Source organism: Copidosoma floridanum, unplaced genomic scaffold, assembly GCF_036245765.1.
Source record: "Copidosoma floridanum isolate Cflo_tuat_1 unplaced genomic scaffold, Cflo_Japanese_pri ptg000005l, whole genome shotgun sequence".
NCBI lineage: Eukaryota > Metazoa > Arthropoda > Insecta > Hymenoptera > Encyrtidae > Copidosoma > Copidosoma floridanum.
This window is the reverse complement of record NW_028321882.1, coordinates 12,336,031-12,360,472: the sequence shown is the minus strand read 5'-3', so window position 1 is coordinate 12,360,472 and position 24,442 is coordinate 12,336,031. Positions and strand designations below refer to the sequence as shown.

General features: G+C 34.8%; 1 protein-coding gene across 1 annotated transcript in view; it reads left to right on the top strand.

Annotated features, from left to right (window-relative positions):
- Positions 1–24,442, top strand: part of phr6-4 ((6-4)-photolyase) — an 880,148-nt gene that overhangs the window by 702,491 nt on the left and 153,215 nt on the right. The window contains exon 8 of the mRNA XM_089598123.1: positions 4,127–4,278. Coding sequence (XP_089454249.1) covers positions 4,127–4,278 — 152 coding nt within the window. The remainder of the gene's footprint in view (positions 1–4,126; positions 4,279–24,442) is intronic.

The following is a 24,442-nucleotide window of genomic DNA, read 5'->3' as shown; positions in this document are numbered from 1 at the left end:
CTGCGTCTCAACAGATGGCCCCCCTTCCTCGGTCCAGGGTCACACCCTTTCGCGCCTTCGGTCGTATTGGGGTTGACTATGGAGGCCCCTTTGACATACTCGCCACCAGAGGACGAGGGATCTGCACTTCAAAGGAGTACATCGCCCTTTTTGTGTGCTTGATCACGAAGGCCGTGCACCTCGAGCTGGTTGGAGATCTCTCTGCTGCCTCGTTCTTGGCTGCTCTCACGCGCTTCTCTGGTCGCCAAGGCCGTCCGTCCGAGCTATGGAGCGACAACGCTACCTGTTTTCGTCGAGCTGACCACGAACTCCGGGAAGCACTGCAGCAGGTCGAGCTGGAGGGCGAGCTCATCGCTGGGATCCTGGCTAACCAAGGTATCGATATGCACTTCATTCCGCCTGGAGCTCCTCACTTTGGCGGTCTCTGGGAGGCCGGCGTTAAGTCCGTCAAGGGACACCTCTGACGTGTCATTGGCAGCCGACACCTCACTTACGAGGAGCTCTCAACAGTGTTAGTTAGCATCGAAATGGTGCTCAATAGTCGACCCTTGGTCCCACTCTCTGGAGAAGCCGATGATCTCTAAGTGCTCACCCCCGGCCATTTCATTACCGGAGTCCGTCTAAATTCTATCATCGAGGCCCCTCCTGCAGAGCAGTGCCCCGACAGGCTTGCCGATTGGGAGCTTGTGCGCAGCCTTCGAGCTCAGTTTTAGACGTGCTGGAGCCGGGAATACCTTAACACCCTTCAGCAGCGCCCTAAGTGGGCCACGCCGCGCCGAAATTTTGCCGTTGGAGACGTCGTAGCTGTCCTCGATCCTACCCTCCTTTCCGTGGTCGGCCGCTGACCTCTTAGACGGATCCTCCGTGTGCACCCGGGCCACGACGGGCTAGTTCGAGCCGCCGTCATCAGAACCTCCACTGGCAAGTACCTCCGGCCAGTCACCAAGCTCGCACTCCTGCCGGTCGAGACTACGAGTTGGCATCCTTCATCACCCGTCCACAGTGCTATAGATGACACGCGTACGGCGGGCGGGACTACTGTTTTGTTCCAGGAACAAGGTGGGCGGGATGTTTGACCCCCGTCTGGACCACTGTCTTGGCCGGTATTTGAATTGCCCGGTCTCACCAACCAATCGCCCGTCCTGCATTTGGAAAATTCTCTAGCGGGAGCAGGGTGTGTGACGCCCTCCAAGCGGTGGGCGCGTCTGGAGTCAGTCGTCTTAGAAAATTTAACACGGCATGACGGCATCACCATTTTTTCTTTTTCTACGTCTCGTCTCTTCTACACAGTGTTCTTTTACTTGATACTCTTCTTGTACCGAATTGAACAAACCGACTTTAGAAAAGACACAAGGGCGAGTGAAGTTGATTTATCCGCCCAACACAAGCAGCGCACAAACAAAGTAAAAACTGAAAAATCTTTGCATTTAGACTTATAACAAAAACTTTTGTGACCAAGGATGGAAGACTCAGAAAATTTAAAAGATGCTTTGGCTCTTAAACAACAATCTATTTATATATAACTATAAGGAAGTGAATATAAAAATGTACAAACACGATCATTAAGTTAGTTTTAAGAAAATTAACACTATTTGTTAAATACTGAATGTATAGAAGCATAAAAATAATAGTGAATAAAAAAATTTAAATTGTAGAGCATTCTTAAGCTTGATCAATATTTTGTTACATAAATTTTAAGTCTTTAGCATAGAAACATGAAAAAAGTATACGCTTAAATACTAGGTAATGAGGAAACAAAGTTCACACAGTTAAAAAAAATAATGATTTTCGTCGTAGAAAAAAATTTTATGTTATAAAAAAATTAGGATGTTTTTCTAATAAACCACTGTAACTAGAAATAAAAATCATATCATATCATTAACTAGCAGCCCTCTTCCTCGACTTCACCTGAGATTCATTGAGTGGAGCACTTAAGTAAGTTAACACGTAAATAAGAATATAATGATGTTAAAAAAGTACTGTGAGTTCTGTACAACAGAAAATAGTTATTGGCCCAACAGAGCCGTTGAGTTGCATTTTCTCACATTACAGTCAAAGAAAAGGTCCATTTATTAAAACTATAAACATTTAAAACTGTCAAAAAATATGTGATGATAAAAATTTTTTTTTATTCTCAAAACTTTATTACCAGGGAACATATGGACTTAAATCTAATCTCCACATTTTTTACTGCCATGATGAATACAAATACATATTTTACCTTTTTAAAAAGCTGAAAAACTTAAGTGATTGCTGTCAGGGTTATAATACAGAGCTGATCTCTCACTGAATAAATTCTTTGTCCTCGATTTTAAAGCTGCTGTTTAAGTCTCCATAAATGTTTTGTATCAGTTTCCTAACGCCTAGAATTAGATACATTAAAAGCATTTGAAGCTTCCCTACCATTTTCCCTCTTGCGACCGTAGGCATTGTTAAACATTTTGAGACCTAAGGGCTATATTTTGTCAACTTTCTAAAGTTGTAAAACATTTATTTATTAACAAGGTAGTTTGACCTTTGAGGGCCCCGAAAAAAACTAGTGAACTAAACTCTTTCTGGACTGAAGTTTCTAGCAAAACATGACTGCCTGGATACCTCAGGATTGTCTTCTCTAGCCTGCTCTTGTAGAACTAGACTGATTGTCAGGAAAACCACAATGATAACCAACTGCTCACCATTGGTTGTGAAAGTGGACCTAGAAAATATTTTCTCCGTAGGTATGCCGTTGGAATAAGCCACTGAGAAGGAGGCTGATAAAATTTTCAACCGACGTGGCTGCCCAAACTCCTTGGGTTATTTTTACTGGCTCTATACTGTAGTGAAAGGTGCTCTGACGTTACCAGATCGGTTGGAAGACTAGCCACAAAATTCAAAAGTGTTAGAGAAAATCGTGCTCTGGCTACACGTCTCATGGTATAACGCCGGGTATAGTGGCATTTAGAACGCCTTTTTTTTAAGTACTCGTTTATTTTTGTAATTTGGGATGGAATTCGACGTAAGTTGCTTATCAATTGGCAAAGAGTATTGTCGGCAGCCGATATAGTCAGCTGCATAACTTAAAACTCTGTTCTTCATGCGCAATGAACGACTACACGGAAAAAACTTTTGAACGTACAGAGCCCAGTGACGCATGCTAGAAAAGTTCAAATCGCTTTGAACTCCTACTGCACAAGTGTACAGGCCACCTTGACTCGAAGATCGAGTCACACGAGTTTAAAACAGCGTTTAACTGAGACTGCACAACCATGCGTGCCGCGTAGCCTGTATTTTGGGCTTGTACAGTACAGCACAGCATTGAACTGCAGAAGCTCGAGGGGGGGGGCTACGTGAGCCCGATGGTTGTGCTCTCACAGCACAATGTCCAGGCTCAGCAAGCTCAGTGCATCTCCGAGCTCTCTCTCACCGAATTTCGAGCTATCAGCAGACAATTTTTGGGCTTCAATGAATACAGCCGTTCATTATACAGAACGCGTACAGGTAAATGAGTTAACGTTTATATATTATATACATACATGCCTGTAAAATAATTTCATAAAACTTATTTAATCTTGATGTAACTCATTACTATAGTAAACAAATTTTAGGGTTAATTATAACATTTTGACCGTACAAACAAAGAATGGTCATTTTAAAAATGAGTAACACAATTTTTTCCAGTATCTGAGCTAAGTGAAAACGAATATAGTATATTACGTACCTATAGGTCATTTATCGCTCATTTATCGCTATTGTTATTAATTTTTTAAGATAAAAAATAAATGAAAACTTTATGAAAAATTTCAGCAAAATTGGTTGAGTACTTTTCATGGTTAGCGATGATAACATTTATTTAGACTTTGGTTTATGTATTATAAGCAAATTATTATTTACTTTCACAGTTGACTTTTTTCATGCGGTACCATTTGTAGGAATTATCTTAACAAAAATAAGATTTGTTTGTGCATTTCCTATGCATGAAATCCGTAAATTCAAAGATCAAAATACATTTATAGTTGAACAGAATAAAAAACTGAAACATGTAGGCTATAATCTTAGATTATAATGTTGTAATTCAAAATTTGTATCTTAAGTAATTCAAGAAATATTGGAGGAAAAAATCAGAATGTTTTTTCATGCATTTAAAAAGGTATTTGATGAGCTTCTTCTGGATGCCGACTGGTCTATTAACGCGGGGATGTGGATGTGGTTATCGTGCAGCTCATTCTTTCAGCAATTTTTTCACTGTTATTGTCCTGTTCGGTTTGGAAGAAAAGCTGATCCTAATGGCGACTATATTCGGTAAGTGATAATTTTATTATTTCTACACGGCTATGTAACCATTAAAATTTTTTTCAAAGAGACAAAGTATGCTTAACAAATTAAAAGTTATTTAACAATTTTTTTCAGATAATTTATTTAGTGTTAGTACGCAAATTTAATTTTCTAACTATTTATTAAATTTTTTGAGTTTATAACACTAATGACAGTTTCTTAACAAAAAGTCATCTGAGTGTACCAAGTATTAAGGTGAGTCCGGACACCGTACTGACCCACTTAATTAGTAAAGCGAGCTACCTTACTGACTTGCAGTCGATAATTTCATTTTATAAAGTTGTCACAAAAGGCACTACCATCAGTGTTAGCGGCGATTTAGGAAATACAATTTTATTGGAAATTTATATTTGCTCATGGTAGCTTAGTCAGCTGGGTCGTGGGTTGGTATGTGAGATACTGAGATTTGATTCTCAGCTAGTGCGACTTTTTCAGGCAAATACCTCTGCGAATTATCATCACATGTGCTTTTTCACCACGCAATGCTCCTCGAGGAGAGGATAGGCGACCTTCTTGCAGCGAAATTGCCTAATTTCACCCTACTAGTAATGTGTAGACTCCCATCTCTCTTCCCTTTCTCCTGTCAAGTGCTCAGTGCTCAGAGTCGTGCCCTCCATAGGAGCTGGATGTAGAGCACTACAATATGTATACGATAACCTCAAAAAAAAAAAAAAAAATACGATATCTTAAACAGAAAGGAATAAAGGTAGACAGTAAAAATTCTTACAGGTTTATTAAAGGGAAACAAAATCATTGAGGCCACAAAAAGAGAAGTCCTGACGTTACAATATAACCTTAATATAACTAACATAATGCAATATATTTACACAATAATTAATAAAAAATGTAAGAAAAGTATTACATAAATAGGAAATCATTATGCACAGGGAAAACCTACTCCCAAACTATTTTATGATAAAATAACGTCTAAAAAATTATGAAACATAATATCTTAAAAGGAAAGCAAAGTAAGAAGAAAATAAAAATTTATTATTCTTAGCTACCAAAACCATCACCCACATAGTTTTTGTATACTGCAGTGTTGTATATTGCGCTAACGCGCTATACCATCACATGAAAACTATACACACTGACTTTTTCTCTCACCTGCTTAGTTAAATGTATACATAATAGTAGGGCCCAACGGGCCGATCCTCTTATAAAAAATGATAGTTGATAGAATACTGTGTAAAAAATCTGTTTTTTTTTCTTTGTCTCCAAGAATATGTCTCAAAACTTTAAAGAAATATAATACTATTGAAACTGGATGTAAGTGATGAAAAAAATTCTACCACTAAATATAAAACAATCATTGATGCTGTCTTTGTTTGTTATTTAGAAAAAGTCAAATCATTGATTCATATTTTACATTTTTCGTACCACTAGCACATAGTTACTACCACTAAAAGCCAAAATAAGCTTTGGTGTCAATGAGAAAACGTTATGAATTTTTTTGCTTTTTCCCGTGACCCATACTTTTTATTTACAATATTTAAATAATCTTGTTAAATTATGTAAGATCTGTAGTAAATGTATTTTCTAAAATTTGATATTAACTTTTTTAACAAATTAAAGATTTTAAAAAATATATAAAAGGAGAATTGAAAGTCATGTGAGGGAATAGTAGGGAAAAAGCTGTACCGTCCTAGTTCCCATCATGTGTCCCGTTCATAGCTCGGCTAGGTTTTCTATTTCGTCCTCTTTTTTTTCTTTATAGATTTTTTTGTTGTGTTTTTTTTGGTTAGTTGGGAATGCACCATCTAGTAGATCCCTGCAAGCTTTTCGATTTTTTCTTGCCAGTGGCTGTGTATAACTAGGTGCCAGTGGGGTTGGCTCTACTTATCTGTCGCTTTGCGTACCGTAGTGGTATTTTCCGTACAGACGTCTAGTGCCCTGATGGCTTGTTGATCCAGGCTGTCCTGTATGGTAGTGATATGACTTGCCTAGTGGTAGCACACGCATATGTGGTGTGTGAACATTGTATGGTTATGGACGCTCGGGCGTCTGGATTTTCCGTCATCAAGAGCCACCAAAGAAATTGTCCTTTGAACCATAAATCCCAGGAGTCTAAAAGTGGACGTACAGCGTGTGCTTTATGGGCCTGAGAGCTCTGTTATCATTGAGAGCGAATCATTGAACGCCTCAGCACTCGCTGGGTCCGTGGCACTCGTGGCGGCTGGCCCCGAAATTAAGCCGGACTTTAAATTAAGCCCACGATTAATTGTGCACGACATTACGATATAACTTGATAAGGAAGACATTGTTGATTATATTCTTGATCAAAACCTTACTAACTTTACCACTCAAAACATTAAAGTTGTTTACATGTATGCTGTACGTGACAGTAAAAAAACGGGGTCGTGTGTTATTGAAGTCAAGCCATCCATCAGAGCGGCATTTCGTCCACTCACTTTGCTTTGATGACCATGTCTTTCTGTTACAATGCTACAAGTGCCTTCAGTTTGGTCACATTGCGAGGAACTGTAATGCTGCCTCTCACTGCGAGTTCTGTGCAGGAGAGCATGAGTCTAAACAGTGCACTCGTAATAGCGAGGTATGCTGCACCAACTGCCTCGTGAATAAGTTGTCAGTCACTTTACTTGCAGCCACGGATAGAAGTAAATGCCCGCTACTTCGCAAACGAACAGAGCGAATCATGTCATCAATTGATTATGGCACCCTATAGTGCCTCTTCTTTTAAAATGGGTCACGTGAATGCGCAATCGCTTGGAATCTCATTACTTGGGTGTGAGGCAATTAATCACTGATCATGCCCCTCACGTTCTAGCCATCAGTGAATCTTGCTTGAAGCCCAAGAGACACTCCAATATTCTCGATGTCCCGGGCTACTACTTAGAATGCGTGGATAGACAGGGAAGGATCGGCAAGGGTGTAGCCGCGTACGTGAGTGACTTATGTCACGGTGAAATGGTTCTACGATCTCTGTCTCAGCAACATGACCCAGTGAGACCAGAGTACATGCTAATAAAATTACGATTCGGCAACACTTCAATATTGTTAGAAGTAGTTTATAGCCCCCCCCCAAAAAAAAAAAAAGCGGCCACTGTTCTGACGTAGAAGAAGCTTTTCTGAACTTCGGTCGCGCATGTGACTTCTCTCTACTGGTTGGCAATCTCAACATTGACTGGACTATGGACTTCATGCCAAGAAGAATACTCACCGGCTCTCTGATGCGTTTGGCCTTGAGCCTCTGTCATTTAGCCCTACCCATCACACTAAATCTTCACACACCACTACTGACTATATATGTGTCAGTAGCCACTCCAGGGTCATCTCAAGCGTTTAATTCCGAGTTCCGTGTACCTCCAGGCGCGATGTATTAATGTCGGAGTTCGATTTTCCGGTGCCTGAACCGTTGGTGAGGGGCATCTATCGCCAAGACTTCACCTCATTTAATGAAGAGGACTTAAGACTCGATCTCTCTGCCATCCAGTGGGACATTTTGCATGAGATACGATCGGTGAACGATAAGGTTGACTTAATTACCACCTCTCTGACTGGGCTCTATGACCGACATGCCCCTTATCGGACTTACTGACCCAGAAACCGACCCACACCTTGGTTTAGCCCGGAAATCAGGGCTATCATTGCGAGGCGCAACAGAGCATGGACCACTTACAGAAGAACAGGCAGAGACATATTTTCATCAGATTTTATACAACTGCGTAACCAGATAAGAAATAAGGTACGTAACGCCAAATGCTTACATAACTGTAATAGGCTGGTGAGCTACAAGGACTCTGGGAAACTCTGGCGTTGCATTCATAAGCTTGGCACGCGCACGAAGGCTGGTTACGCCAGAAGTCTCTCCATTGATGTTGATGCTTTGAAGGAATATTTTGCGGGTAACGACGGAGTCACCACCTCACCGTGCCTTGAGTTAGCTCCTGGCCTGGGACCCGGGGCCGACAACTTCTACTTTCGCAACGTTACATCGGTGGATATTATGGATGCTATTAACGCTGTGAAGTCTAATGCAAGGGGCCCGGACGACTTGACTATGTCTTTGATAAGAGAATGCATGCCGACAATAGTACCCGTTTTACTTCACGTGTTCGACTTCTTTTTGCAACCGATGGTTGTTTCATCACGCTGGAAATCCGCAACTGTAAGAACCATGCCTAAACGCTTTCCTCCTCGTGATTTTGCTAATTGGAGGCTGATCAGTGTCACATGTGCACTTTATAAGCTCCTCGAGTTTGTGGCATTGCGACAGATTTATGATTATGTATCGAGCAGGAATCTGCTTGACCCAATGCAGTCATGTTTCCGTAAGGGTTTCAGCACTCACTCGGTGCTTATTCAGATGGTTCATGGAGTTCGTCAGGCCATTGACAGAAGGGATGTCACCTTAATGGTCTGCGTGGATTTTGAAAGAGCTTTTGACCTAGTTAACGTTAACCTTTTGGTGGGTAAGCTCTTAACGATTGGTTTATTTCACTGTGCATCGGGATGAATTCACTCTTTTTTGGAGAACAGAACTCAGGTCTATAATATTATTTTATTGTTGTTTTTATTAATGTTATTAATTTTTTTTCTTCGCTTTACACATTTTATTCGCTGTACAACTCACTTTTTAGTATTCAATGTTCTCTTATGTAACCAGGTATCACGTTAAGGCTCCAATGTTACCCTACTTACGTTTATTTATTCTTATCTTATTTTCAAGTATTATGTTCTACATTCTATATTATATTATTTATATACATTTGTCTCTTTACTAGCAATGATGGTGATTACGTCACCGTACTATATAGGACCCCTAAGTCCTTAATACTTATTAAATAACTCTAACTCTTACTAACTCTAACCACCCACCACACTACTTTTGGAGAATCTCACAGAGATCATACTATCTTTCTTGGATCTTGATGTGTATACAGACGTGTTTGTCTCGTATTTGTATCAATCTTTTATTTTTAATCTGATTCTTTACTAAATTACTTTAAAACAAAACTTTCGTATCGTTATAAAATATCTTATGATAAACAAAAAAATTTTAAGTCATAATTGATTTAAAGGGAGTTGTTGCGTGGAGCGTTAATTACATTTAGTTGATTATTAATACAAACCGTGAAAGTTTCGCATTAAAATGACTCATTTGATGAGTCAACTTATAAAGCCCTATTAAACCACAAAGACTTAGGTCTATTCCTATTCTGTTTAAAAATAATGTTAAAGTTGTTACAATAGATAAACACAATATACATTCATAGAATATATTATTAGGTAATAAATTTTGTTCACATATATAAGAATATTAAAATTATGTTGTTATTACAAGAAACATTGTAATTTATAATCAAAAATTTCTTTCCAAACTATACTTTCAATTTTTAAAATGTTTTCTTAATGATTTGAGCAAACATTCTATTTTCATTTTTGCATCTTAATAATACCACGTACAGTTGACCATTAAAAAAAAAAGATTTTTTTTCTAGTATAATCCCACATTATCAAATCTTTGACCTGGAGACTTCTTCATAGTCATAGCAAATGCTACAACTAATGGCAATTACTTTCTATATAAAACGAAAGGTAGTGATATAGTAATTTTAGTATTTAATGTAGTTCTTTAAATAAAAACTTCACTACCAATTTTTTTTCCCGTACCTATTTTGCCTTCTACGTTATAGTTCCACAATTTAGTAATTCGTTGTCATGGACCGTTACGTAAGCCGTCTGGTATACTTAAATTTTGAATTAAGTTTACTATTGTACCTACTTTCAACTTAAGTTCCTGAGGTGGCCAGCCTTCACAAATATTGTTGAAGATTTTTACAAAAAAATTTATGTAGATACTATCGTCTGATTTGACGGCACTTTTATAGGTTGCATTATCAATGCTGTATGCTAAAAACAGCATGTTGATCCTATGCTATTTCCTTTATTATTATTAGAAGGAGATGTAGGATGAAGTACATGTAACAAACAAAAATTTGTAACAAAAGCAGAAAATCTTACTTACATCAAACTTTCTATCGACCAAATAGTACAATTCTTAGTCCCATACTCTATGCTGAAAGATTGTCGCAAGAATTTTTTTGCATGCATAGATCATGATAGAAAGCGATAGAATAAAATTATCAAGATGCGTGGGTAACAATGCGAAAGTTACGACGACTAAATTTTGTTATTACCTTTACATGTGACCCTTAATTGTTAGAAATAAAGCCAATTTAAAAAACTTTTCTGGAGGTACCACTTCAAATAATATACCGAATATAACTGTAAGATTGTTTCATACAAAATTAAAATTAGTTTTAGATGATATAACTAAACACATTTTTTTCGGAAAAGTTATTGCTTACGTTTATACTATTGAACTGCATCAATAAGGACTACCTTAGTCTTATATTATTGTAACATTGCATATTACCGATAAGTAATTTACTACTTTAGACATAGATAAGTATATCTCAGCGGTAATTCCACTTGATTCTCAAAAACAAAAATTAGTTATTAAACACAAACATCATGGACCTCATGGTGAAGATAGTCGATGTCTTACCAGTCTTCACAAAATTTGTACAAAAAACTTTCCAAAAAAGTTTACTAATGATACTGTTTTTACAAAAATAGATACCCAAATTACAAAAGAAGTTATAATAGATATGATAGTCACATATATATCGATGGTTGTGAGGAAGACAATTTCAGCGTGACGTCACTCCATGTTATTTCAAATGGGGTGACGTCACGCTGGAATTGTCTTCCTCTCAACCATCGATATAATCAAATATAGTAATGAAAAAATTTTAGTGTATAATTCAATGGTTTTACTATTCAATCCGTTTTTAGTAACGAAACATAATTACCACATTAATGTTGAGTATTGTGCATCTATGCAAAGTATAAAGTACATTTTTTATTTATGTTCATAAAGGAGGGGATAGAGCATAACGTAAAAAAACTAAAACAGATGCGAGTGATAAAAAAGACGATGTGGAAATTTTTGATTAAATATCAGAGTATGTAGGTGACCACTCTTTTAGCCCCATAGAAGCAGCATGGCAATCGCAAGTGTTCCCTATGAGTGGACGTAGTCATTCTGTATTCAATTTACCAGTAATATTGAAAATAAACAAAAAATAGTTTTTCTTGAAAATAATATGTTGAAAGCTATAGAAAACTCTGAAGCAGCATTAACAGCTTGGTTTAAATTTAATAAAAAAGTCGTGAATATTCCAGAATATTACTAATTTAATTTGACGGTAAAAACTTGGGTTAGCAGAGAAAGAGTTAGACGTTCTTTAACAATAGGTTAACTAAAAAAATTGTCACCTAGGGACTAAGTGTTTTTTATTTAAATTAATTCTAAATCCGGCAAGTGGAGCTAAATCTTTCGAAAGTTTTAAAACTGTTAATACCATGCATGGCAGTACGTTTAAAGATACTGCTATTGCTAATGGTTGAATTAAACACAATTTTGAAATATATAAAATATTTAAAAAAGCTTGTAACGTTCTACTGCCATATCAACTAAGAAAAATTTTGGCATGGTTCTTAATATCTGAAGATGTTTGTGTTAAGTCTACTTGGGAAGAACTCCAACAAATTTTTTATTGAAGATTTAAGAGACGATAAACAAAGCAATGCTTTATACATTCAAATGACATATTTAAATTTAGAGAAAAATCATCTGAAGATTATGAACCACCAGAATCGAATGAAACAGTAAAATCTAAAAATAGTAAAGACAAAAAAACTGTAATTAATTAAGAAATACATTTTAAGGATAAACTTGTGAACCTTAATAGTAATCGAAAAATAGTTTTTAATAAAATTATCAACAGTGATTAAAAAATATATTCTAGTAATGGTATAAAAAGTTTTGTAAAAACATTTTTTCACCAAACATTAATTTTTTATTTTCTGTTAAAAAAAAAGGTTATATCTATCGCTCAGAAATTGCGTTAATTTTATTATCTAAAGAAATGACAAGTCATGGACCATTCTAATTAAAATAAGATTAAAATAACATAGAAAGTTCTTTCTTAGAATGCAAAGCTAATAAAAAAAAATTACGAGAAGTAAATGTAATTATTGGGGGCAAAGCTTCATAAATAGTGGATAAAACTTTTAAAAAATTACAAGATAATATAATTTCATTTGGTAAGAAATTGTTGATTAAAGGAGACCATTTTATACAAATACTTTCAGTGCTAAAGCATGAGTGTAAAACTTCTATAATTAGTAAAACTATAAAGTACTAACTTCTATGGAAACACTTCAAAATTTTTTAATTCAAAAGTTATATGCTGTGTACAGATTTAAAATTTTTATTATTGTTAATGGACATTGGAAATAAGAAGATAAAGTTTCTCGAAATTCCGAACATTTTAAACAATAAGAGTTTGAATTATATTAAGAGTAAAGAACATACTTATTACATAGATTATGCAAAACATAAAGGTAGTGATAGCACTGATGAAAATATAAACAAAAATTTTTCTATAGAAATTCTAAAAACTATACATGAAAGATTACCGCCACTTGTTATGAAGCTAAAAGTAGATGCTATTGTTATCTTAGTAAGAAACTTAAGTATTTTTGATAGATTATGCAATGGCACTAGACAATGTATGATAAAATTATTTAAATATAATTTAAAAGCAGAAATAATAACTAGTGAGAAATCTGGTAATAAAGCTTCTATTCCAATAATCACGTTAAATACTAGTAATAAGTTATCTTTACCGTTTATTATATACAGAAAACAGTTTCAAATAGTTCTAGCTTTTCTTATAACAATTGATAAATCGCAAGGTTGAAGTTTTGATAAATAAAGATTTTAATACAAAACACCTTTGTTTTCCCATGGTCAACTATACGTATTGGTATCTAGACATGAGAATCCTGAAAACGTATTTACATAAAATGAATCAGAAAACCAAACAAACGTTGAAAACAATGTAAGGCAAGGGATTTTTGATCGTTAACAATTTTATTATTTGCTGGTCCAAGCTTATTTCTGAACGTTTTTTAATTTTTTTCTTAGAAATTAAGTTTTTTAAATATATAGAATGCATCTTAAAAATTAGACTTCAAACACGGTAAAATTATAAAAAAACTTGCATATTAGGACACTGTATTTCCAAATTCTGACATTAAAACAAAATTACAAATTCTCGCATTACAAAATTTTTCATGCATATTATAAATTTCACATTTATCTTAAAAATCTTGAATTTTAGTAAAAAATTAACCTTACAAAATTGAAGAACAGGGCAGACTTTTGTTACGTACTTGAAATTTTATTACTACAAAGTCCGTCGTGCTTTTTTAAATGCCGATTTCATAATCAAAAAAAAATTTGATACTCTTAATTTTTGTGCCAAATACCATATCGCTCCTATGTTATAGTAATATTAAATATTTATTACTAAATACTTTAATTCATACAATTATACCGATATGTATATTTTTTCTGACAAAAAGCCTTTATAATAAAATTTTCATCTGTGAAAACATTAATTTTCGATGTAAGTTTTATTTATCATATAATAAAATATTGTGATACAAAACTTAATGTTGTATGTATATTTAAAGTATAATGTTATGATAGAAACATCATTAAAAGCAAACTAAGGATCACTTGATTATTCATTTAACAAGTCCAAAATTTTGTAAATGTTAGATTTAAATCATATGGAGTTATTAAATTTTTAAGTTTTAAATATTACTTGGGGGGTTGATGAGCAAAGCAAGCAGGGGGCAAAGCACTGCTTGCTTACATATATATATATTTATATATATATCTTCTTGTACTTTATAGTTATCATGGTTTGGTATTTCACACAACCCCCTCACAGCCCCTTACAGTCCCCCCACTTATACCCATTCACTCCCACTGCCCCCCACTGCCACTCACTAAATAATGTAAAAACCCACCATCTTCTTTCTTCATTTGACACAGTAGATCTTCTTTTTTGTCTAATGTTTAACGTATTACTTTTTAAATTGCCAACTTTTGTTTGAGTATTGCTTTTGTTTTTTCAGGATACGAATTTTTTCAATTTTTAGAAAGATTCTTTTCTGAATAATAGTAATTTATTATACTATATGTTTTATCAGAAGTTTTTTTTATCTAATTCGTGTCTTTGAGTTGTAGTATTGTTGAGCAATTGGTTTCATTTTTTTTTTTTATCAATACTTTTATTATTATCACGACAGATATTTCTTCGTTCTCGAAATGATTTTCATAGGATTTCATCAATTCATTTTTTTGTAGATTTTCAAAATCTCATACATCATAATATATGGAATTAATAATTCTATAAAAAAATTTATTGAGGTTCAGATAACTATTTGAATTTTTAATTATTTAAATCATGTTATCTAAGAAATTAACTATAATGTGAACATCAAATGAATCTGAGAAGCTTTAGATTCTAATACTTGTTTCATTTGTCCTATTTTCGGACATTATATCAATATAATTTATTAATTTTTAAAATGTATTTTAAAGAAAAACAATACTATAAGCAGATTGTATATTCTTTTATCAAATATGTCAATATAAATATAGTATGTACATAAAAATTTAAAATATTCATTCTTATACTTAGTAAAGAATACTGAAACAAACTAATTATCACATTCGTTGTTTTTCAATACTCTGAATGAATGCAATAAAAGTAATATAAATAAATTTTAGGTAAATTAAGTAATTATTCCTACATAAGTTGTGTAATGTAATTTATTCTTTTATAAAATACTCTTACAAACACTACGCCATCTTTTGGGATAATATAATGATGATGCCTTAAAGAGGCTATTTTCAGGTTTGTGGGTAAGGGATCCTATAACCTTTTCTTCGACCGTTTCATGTACTCGTAATATTGAGTACTAACCAGCACCAAAACTTGCGATAGTTTCCTACGTTGTTACTTTTACGTGGCATATTAGAAGGGTAGGTAATTATATTCTCAAAAAGTATAATTAACAAAGCAGAATGTTGTAGTACAAGCTTGAACCGTGACCCCACGATTTGATAAGAGTTATCATGTTAACTCTCTTCTATGTAATCATCTGCACATAAATACAAGAGAATGTCTTAGTATATACCAATGGATATACTTAGTAAGGGAGGAAAACAATAAGAATAAAATGTAAGAGTTACAAAAAGGGAAGCAACCTTTATTTTCTCTTAAAGTTACGAAGTAGGTAAAATGCAGCTCATCAATCTGGACAAAGTAGACCCTCATGACGTTAATAAGGGGAAGAAGCCTGAAACTTAAAAGAGCAGTAAATTAAAATTAGAGGGGCACGACAAAAAAAAATATTCCATTCTCACCCGTATGCTAAAATGCCGCTGCAAGACATAATTTTCTGAAGGCATGAAGAGGGTATCGTCAGCAATAAGGGCCAATAAAAGGCTGTGACATAGACAACCAACAAGGTAGGCATAGGAGCATCCACTCTGAAGGGAACAACAATAGACGCGGACAACCATGCTGGACAAACTCGTCACAAGCTAAGGAGTTTCATAGAAAAATATAGTAACTAGCAACCTCGCAGGATACCAAAGCCTACAGGAACCAAGGCCACAGTGATGTAGCAGTCTCTGTACAATTAGGAGGTTAGCACTGGAGGGACAAGAAGGACCATGGAAAGACCCTGGCGAAATTCTAAGTAGCACGCAGAAATTGACAGCCAGCCGATATCCAAGGTAAGAGAAAACTACCTTCCAAAGAAAAGGTATAAGAAAAAGTGTAGTAAAGAAAAACTCACGAATCCGTCCCTGGAACACCAAACGGCAAATAGTATAAGGGGCCCTTTAAGCACAACTAAGACGACCTGATGCGGGCGCCTGAACCAGGGCACAAAACGGCAGAAGTTAATCCCAATACGCTGGAAAACAAACAATCGAATAGAAAAAAAACACAAGGTAATACTTACAGAAATAAGTTTCATTGAGCAAAAATACAAAATACACAAAATATTGGATTGACAAGGCATTACTCAAAACAATAATGACATAAGAATGGGAAAAAATACACATTTGATGACACCTGGCGAATTTTACTGTATCGTAAAGAATGGACTCCAAAAGCATAGCAATAGCTGAAGTTAGAACATAGCCAGGTGACTAAAGGGGCCTGTCCAAGACGCGTAGAAAGCAGTACAGGTTATTCAAAATATCCGCAACACTTACTTCACCGGAGGTAGATATGATAAAAACTCGAAGGGCAAGACACAACTAAAGAGAAATTAGCAATAGACTACCAAAGGACACAAACAACAAAACTCAATGAGCAAAAGTAAGGATAGCCCATCGGGGACTTTGGAAACAAAGTCAAGTCCGGTTAACTGAAGAAGTAAAAAAAAAAAAAAACGTAAAATATATATAAGAGATTCGAAACAACGACAGCCGTAGTATACTTAGCAAGCGAAAAAAAATCACACCAACTAGAGGCAGCTTTGAAGGCAATATCGAAGGCTGAAAAGTTCAGACCAGACCTCAGGTTTTTAAGCAAATACAACAGAGGAAAAAATAGCAGAAATATCGGAAATAGCAACAACAGCACTGAGCAAAAAAAACTATTTACAACATTCAAATGCCGCTAGTGACAAAAGAGAATTTAGACCTTCTGAGGATATCCTTGCTACCAGCGAAACAGAAAGGAATGAATATAACAAATATAGATGCTGATCAACAGCCAACTTATAAACATATAGCAGGTAGTAAAAGCGCCAAAAGATTCGCACTGATATCACGAGAGATGGTAAGATAAGGCAAGAAGCTAAGAAAGATAAGTATATAAACACAAATGGAGCCAACATAAGAGATGAAAGAGGATTACTCCTGCAAAATACAGCTTATGCTTGAATAAACTATAAAGAAATGCCCAATTATACTAATCAAGTTAAAAGGTACGTATGAGGCACGCCTACACCCAAGGAATCAACACGTATTTAGCACAACGGAAAAAGAGTAAGTATACGTACAATCCAAGCATACGGAGTACAAAAAAATGATGATAACCGATGCAGAAGTGATAAGCCTAGTGAGAGACTGTATAGGACAAACATACGAAACTAGACTGGAACCAGGACAAGAAGAAGGTGAAAGTCAGATAGTACAGTTCAAAAGTTAAAATTCAAACATTAAAGAAATAATGCAACAAGTAAGAGGGGTAGAAAAAGATAAGAAGCTAAAATTATGAAAAACAATAATAAAAGAGACATGTTACAGGAACTAGGAGATCAGGAACACGGGCTCGTTAGCGTACTAAAATCAGGCACAATACTGACAGACGTAATACAACGCATACACAAACGAACACAAATAAAGGGATAATTATCGGACGGGAAAGAGTAAGCATGGATGGTGGAGAAAATATTACGAGGAGCGGCTGCAGGATTGATTGAATTTCTAAAGTGGAGGACCCCGGTAATAGTAAATTTAGCAAGAATGGTTGCAGGCAGTCGAAACGGAAATAACTTAACAGAGAATAAAGCGGCAAAAAACTCCAGAATACCGTGATATTTAACCATACCAATGCAGAGCGACCAGCCACAAAAAGGTCAACCGAACAACAGCAACCATCAAGGAAAACATATTAAGATTTTGATTTTAATCTTAGCATCCAAAAGGAAAAAAAAAGCAGGCAATGGAAGCCACAGAACACATCCTAGATAAAATTGATTACTAAAGAAAATATACACAACAAACTGAATCACAGAAAAGCCATGTACTTTATAAATGGTTATAACAAATGCAACATCCAAAGCGGTTTCCCAAAATATATAGAATATCGCGTCCTTATAACAAGGTCATAGGCATCGACCAACAACAGGGCTGGCCATACAAAACAGGGTTAGCACTTAGAAAAGGGCTGACACCAGAAACCATGGTCGCCAATAAACCAAGAAGAGTGACAGAAGCCGACGAAGATGGTGACCCCACAACGGCTAGTGAGAAACCAGTGGAAAGTGATGCGAAGAGACACCGAGAACTATCTCAAAGACCATCAAATGCAACAATCAAAACCTTGGTGAAACTCAAAACCTACAGAAATATATACTAATGGAGTTCTGCCCCCCTGCGTGCTACGCACGCTAACCCTCGGCGTCAAAAGTGGAAAGCTTATTTTCGATAATGTTAATTCACTTGAAACTCATTCATATCACTTTTGCATTCTTTTAAAAAAATGAGATACCACAAATATGGGAATAAGTTTGTTTTAGTATATCTTACCAAGTATAAGAATTGATACTTTAAATTTTTATGTACATACTATATTTATATTGACATTTTTAATAAAAAATTATACAATATGTTCATAATATTATTTTTCTTTGAAATACATTTTAATTAACATTCTGAGATAAATTATATAAACATTATGTCAGAAAATAGGACAAATTAAACAAGTATTAAAATCAAAAGTTTTTCAGATTCATTTGATATTCACGTTATAGTTAATTTCTTAAATAATATGATTAGAATAACTAAAAATTTACATAATTATCTTAACCTCAATTAATTTTCTTATAAAATTATTAATTCTAGTCATTACAATATATATATATATATATATATATATATATATATATATAAGTGGGGCTGACGCCCCCCTGCACGCTCCACGCGCCAACCCCCCTACTATCAAATCGGTAAAATACTTTCCTTTTAAAAATAATGTCTGTACTAAAATATTTAATAATTACAACAAATATTTTTGTAATAACGTAATACTAACTTCACAGAATGAACATACTTTTTGTTTAAACAATAAAATTTTAAGTAAATTAAATGGAGAGACAAAAACTTATTACAGCATCGATACTGCAACCTATAAAGGTCTTGATAAATCAGATGATAATATTTATAAAAATTTTCCCGTAGAAACGTTAAACATTATATGTTAAAGCTTGCCACCTTATTAACTTAAATTAAAAATAGATACAATGGTAATGTTAATTCGATATTTGAGAATATCAGACGGAATATGTAACGGTACACGATTGCGAATTACTAAACTGTTGAAGTATAACATAGAAGGCAAAACAGTTACGGGAGAAAAAATTGGTAATAAAGTTTTTATTCCTAAAATAACATTAAATACTAGAAATACTTCATCATTACCCTTTATTTAACATAGAAAACAATTCCCATTAGTTGTAGCATTTGCTATGACTACAAATAAGTCTCAAGGTCAAATTTTTGATAATGTAGGATTATACTTTAAAAAACCTCTATTTTTTCATGGTCAATTATACGTAACTTTATTAAGATGCAAAAATGAAAATGGAATTTTTATTCAAATCGATGGAGAAAACATTTGAGATATTGAAAATGTAGTTTGGAAAAAGTTTTTGATTATAAGTAATAATATATCTAATAATAACAACACGATTTTGATATTCCTATATGTATGGACAAAATTTATTACTTAACAATACAACCCATAAATCTATATTATGTTGTACAAATTGTACCATTTTCAACATTAATTTAAAACAGAATAGGAATAGACTTAAGTCTTCGTGGTTTGATAGGGCCTTATAAGTTGACACATTAAATAAGTCATCTAAATGCGAAATTTCCACGGTTAGTAGTAATGATAAACTAAATGGTATTTAAATTTATGTATGTATTGGTATTATTCATTCGTATATAAAATAATATAATATGTACACATAAAAATTTTACACATAGTTTATTATAAATGCTAACAAAAAAAGCTTAACGCATCAAGAACTTTATACTTAAAAAAACATGGAAATATAATTAATATAAATTGATTTTTAATCGTATTGAATTTTTGAAATAAAATGGTAATAAATTATTCGTATGTTTCAAGTCCATTTATTTACCTCCTAGGTCGTGTGGAAAAATATATGAAAACAAAGAATATTGTAAGAAACAAAACATGTTCTTATTACTTAACATTCTTCGCAAATAAATATTTTAACGGTACAAAAATATATGTGACTTATTAGTTTTATGAGGTATTAAATTATATCTTTTTTTAAAAGACTCTGAGTAAAGCATAAATGACTAAATAATCTTAAAACTCCCAATATAAATAATTTTATATGGTGAAACATTGCTTGGAATGCCCCACACAGTTAACTATAAAATATAACACTTAACTTTATAATTTAATACATAAAAATAATTATGCTTTGCACAATGATCCCTATAACTCAATTATGACTTTAAATTTATCTTGACGATGAGATTAATCGTGGCGATAAGACAGCTTTGTCTTAAAGTTATTTAACATTAAAGCGGATAAAAAATAATAAACTAATCCATAAACGACACGTACACGTCTGTATACACATCAAGGTCCAAAAAAAACGATAAATACGATGTGATCCACGGTCTCCAGAAGAAGTGTGGCAGACGGTGGAGGGCGCACAGTGAGGTATTTTTTTTTTTTTTTTTTAAATCAAATATCTGAAGAACGGATTAAGATAGAATGATAATTTTTATTGGAGCATACTCGTAAGTTGATGTGGAATACGAGACAAACATTTATAAGAGAATTATTTTTTTCTAACCTCCATATTTTACAAACAAACACGATTTTTTTTTCAGAAAAACGTATAAAAATGTTTTGAATTTAACCAACTTCTCACTTCAGTCTGCATAAAGCTGTTTGATATAAGACCATAGGATGTAAGTGGCTATATTATTTAAATATGACTACCTTTAAATGTTCAACATAACCTCAAAACAGCAAAGAGCGATGTATTTTGATAGTAAATCCTATATCTTTCCCACCAATAAAAGTTAAAAACGTGAATTTGGATTAACCATAACAATAACATATAAAGGGTTTAGTTTTTTTTGTGTTCCATTTTATTACACTACAAATTTTTCGACCTCTTTTGAAAGAGGTTTCATATTGCATTTATTTCTCCTTTTGTCAATATTTATCATTGAGATAAGAGGATCAGATAAATACACGGCCCTATTAAGCATGTCTTCGATACGATGACTTTTGCCGTCTTGTCTGGCACGATTTGAGAAAAAATATCTAAAATAATTTTGATATTAAATTTCATAATAATTGTCATCTGCATAATATTACAGCTTAAAGTTTGGATACTTTAGTAATACATTACCTATAATATTTGTGCCATGATTCAGATGCATCTTCTGAGAAGTAGACCACAGGATTGGGAATTTTCTCGCTATTGCGCACCCATGCATAAGTAATTTTTGTACCGAAGGGCTTAGTCTTGACCATTTATACAATTTGTAGTTTAATTTATACAGTTTCTAGCAAAACTCTTCTAATTTATCAAGATCTAAAGGTTTCTTGCATTTAAAAGCAGTAATTATCGTAGCAATATTGCATACGAGGGTACTATCTATCCCTGTAGCTTCAGAAAAAATTCTTCGATCTTCAAAACACGTACGAGCTACATTACCTGTATTCGTTGTTCCGTGGCCTTGGATTATTTGATCAGTTCGTATATGCAAAGCTTCATATAATTTTTTTTGCACTATCTTCTTTTGCTTTTCAATAGCTTTAATTTTTAACATTTAAAACAAATTATATTACTTTTATTACTACATGCTTAATTGTGTTTAATTTTTAAGGTAGAAGTAGGGTTAAAAAAATTTTGAATCGATATTTCGATAGATTTTTTAATTACAAAAACGACTACAAACTTGCCATGTTAAGGGGTATTGTATCTTAGTCTATTGGGTTATAAGATTCTTGAGCTTCAGTTTTTTCGTTATTCAGTTTTATATCTTACAAAAATGATAACTGGTTTTTGAATTTTTGAATTTATCTTACTAATCAGGCATCAATTTCCAATTAAAGTCTTGTCAGTAGTTTTACTTAATCACCAGTGACTATGTTCATTGGTGAATCAGCAAAATTTTTTTGATTCAATTTAGAGAGTATATAAATCGCCCTACTACTACCTTAGACTATATAGCAATTCACATCAAATACCTTTAACATTAGCTGTTACATCCCATTGTTTAACTGGAATTCTGTGAGCAACTTTTGTGCAATATTCAAAACATTTTATTTCACAGTGAAGCAAACCCATTCCATATGAAAGGTTTTCCTCCTTTGGAGTAAAATTATTCTTCATGTTACTGAATTCGCGAGTTGTCATATAGCACATTGGACAACGTTGACTAGAGTTATTATTAACTATAAAATTGAGGGCTTTTACGTCAAACATTGTCTGTTTAACATTGAATTTCACATTAACCATCTTATCATTAGACATTCTGAATTCATGTTTTGTAAGATTTTGTATCCGTTCCAGAAGGCTCTTAAACTCTTGATTGATAGACGTAGAATCTTCTTTCTTAAACGATATTCTTATAGGTCTACAAAAGCGTATTCTTGCAGGAGTTGGATTCATCCAATATTCTCTGCTGTCAACTAAACGTTCCAACTTTACAACTGTATAATGAGAAACAAATGACGATTGATGTGGATCATAGCTAATATTGTATTTATTCTCATAATGTTGCTGTGGATTAACGTGCCCGGAGGAACTATTAAAACCAATAGTTACTAATAATTCTGTTGTAAAAAAAAATTTTCAATTACAATCCAAATTATAATAATGTCTGAAAAACTCTTTAAATTTACATTTTCGAAATGGCTGGAACTTATTCCATCATGTAGCTCATAACAAATATAAACATTTTAAGTTAGTCCATGAATATGTTTTTAAAAATTAATAATAATTAATGTACGTCATTATAGTTTCATGACTTCAGGACCACACATTAAAATTTTTTTAAATATTATGTAACACTGCTTCTTGACCTGAAACGAAAAGAGGCGCCGACGCAGCGTTAGCAAATCTCGATCGCGTTCGTCACCGTTGTCCCTCTCACCTCTTGGGTTTCTGCTCCTGAAAAAAGGGGATTGGCGCGGGAGTTCTCCCGTTCTATGGGAAGAAGTATTAATTTACACACAACAAATACCTTTCACTATTTCTTTATTAAACACTTAAAACTAATACACGGTCTCCCTCTCTTCACAATTCACGATACAATGCTTCACCTCGTCTTCTAGGTGGAGCTACAGCGACTCTGCCTCACACCCCACGAGCCGCGAGCGCTCGTCCACCACGTTCTTCTGGTCCAGGACCAGGAGGGGCTCCTGCACGTCCTCGACCCACACTACTACGCACACACTCACACTCCGTCCCCAATCTCTCACACTGCTATATACTCTCTCCCTATCTGTCTCTGCTCGACTATACACTCTCTCTCTCTCTCTACTCTACTATCTACCATAATACACGACAACACGCACGAAAAATGGCGGCCCTCCCATGCACCTCGCGGTCTCTCGTACATCTCGTCTCGTCAACCCAAACTCTCTCTTTCTCTCGCACTGTCTACACTACAATCTCTCTCTCTCTCTTTTGTTCTGTCTACGATACACACTACTTCTCTTTCTAAACATTTCTCTCTCTTTCTCTTGCCTCACCTCCTGGTCAAACGTCCGCGAGTCCAACCTGGCGTGATTTCGTCAGGCGTCCTCGAGCGGGTCGTTCGTCCTGCGACTTCACCCAAACTCTTCTCTCCCTCTCTCACTTCTCTTTCTTCTTCTTCTCTCAGTGGCCGTAGTCCTTGATCTGGAGACCTCGTCGTCCTGGGAGAACACATGAGCTTCTCGTCTTGCACGCCCACTCCTCTCTCTTCTCTCAACACCCAACGCACCTTCTCGAAAACTCTCTCTCTCTCTCTCTCTCAACTCTCGCCACAAAAACCCGTCAAGTCACCGAAGCTCTCGCTGCTCGCACTTAAGCGTGCAGCTCGAGGCTCTACTCCCAACTAACTCACGATCTCTTGCTCAAGCAATGGCCGCCGCCACTGCTGCCGCCACGTATCACCTCTCGCAGTCACTCTCATATTTAGCAGCTGCTGTGTCTCGGTAGTCACGTTCGCACTTTCCTTGTCCTTTTCTGCTGGCGCTGCTGTGTCTCTGCATCTCAACTTTTTGTCCGTTGGCGTCCTCATCCCCTCCTCTCAGCGTGTATACAGCTCCCGAAAAACAAACAGTTCGGAGAAGCGTCAAATTAATGCTCTTTGTATACACGTTGCATCAGCGAGAGCATTTTGGAATATAGAGGCCATTTTGCCTCGTTACAAATA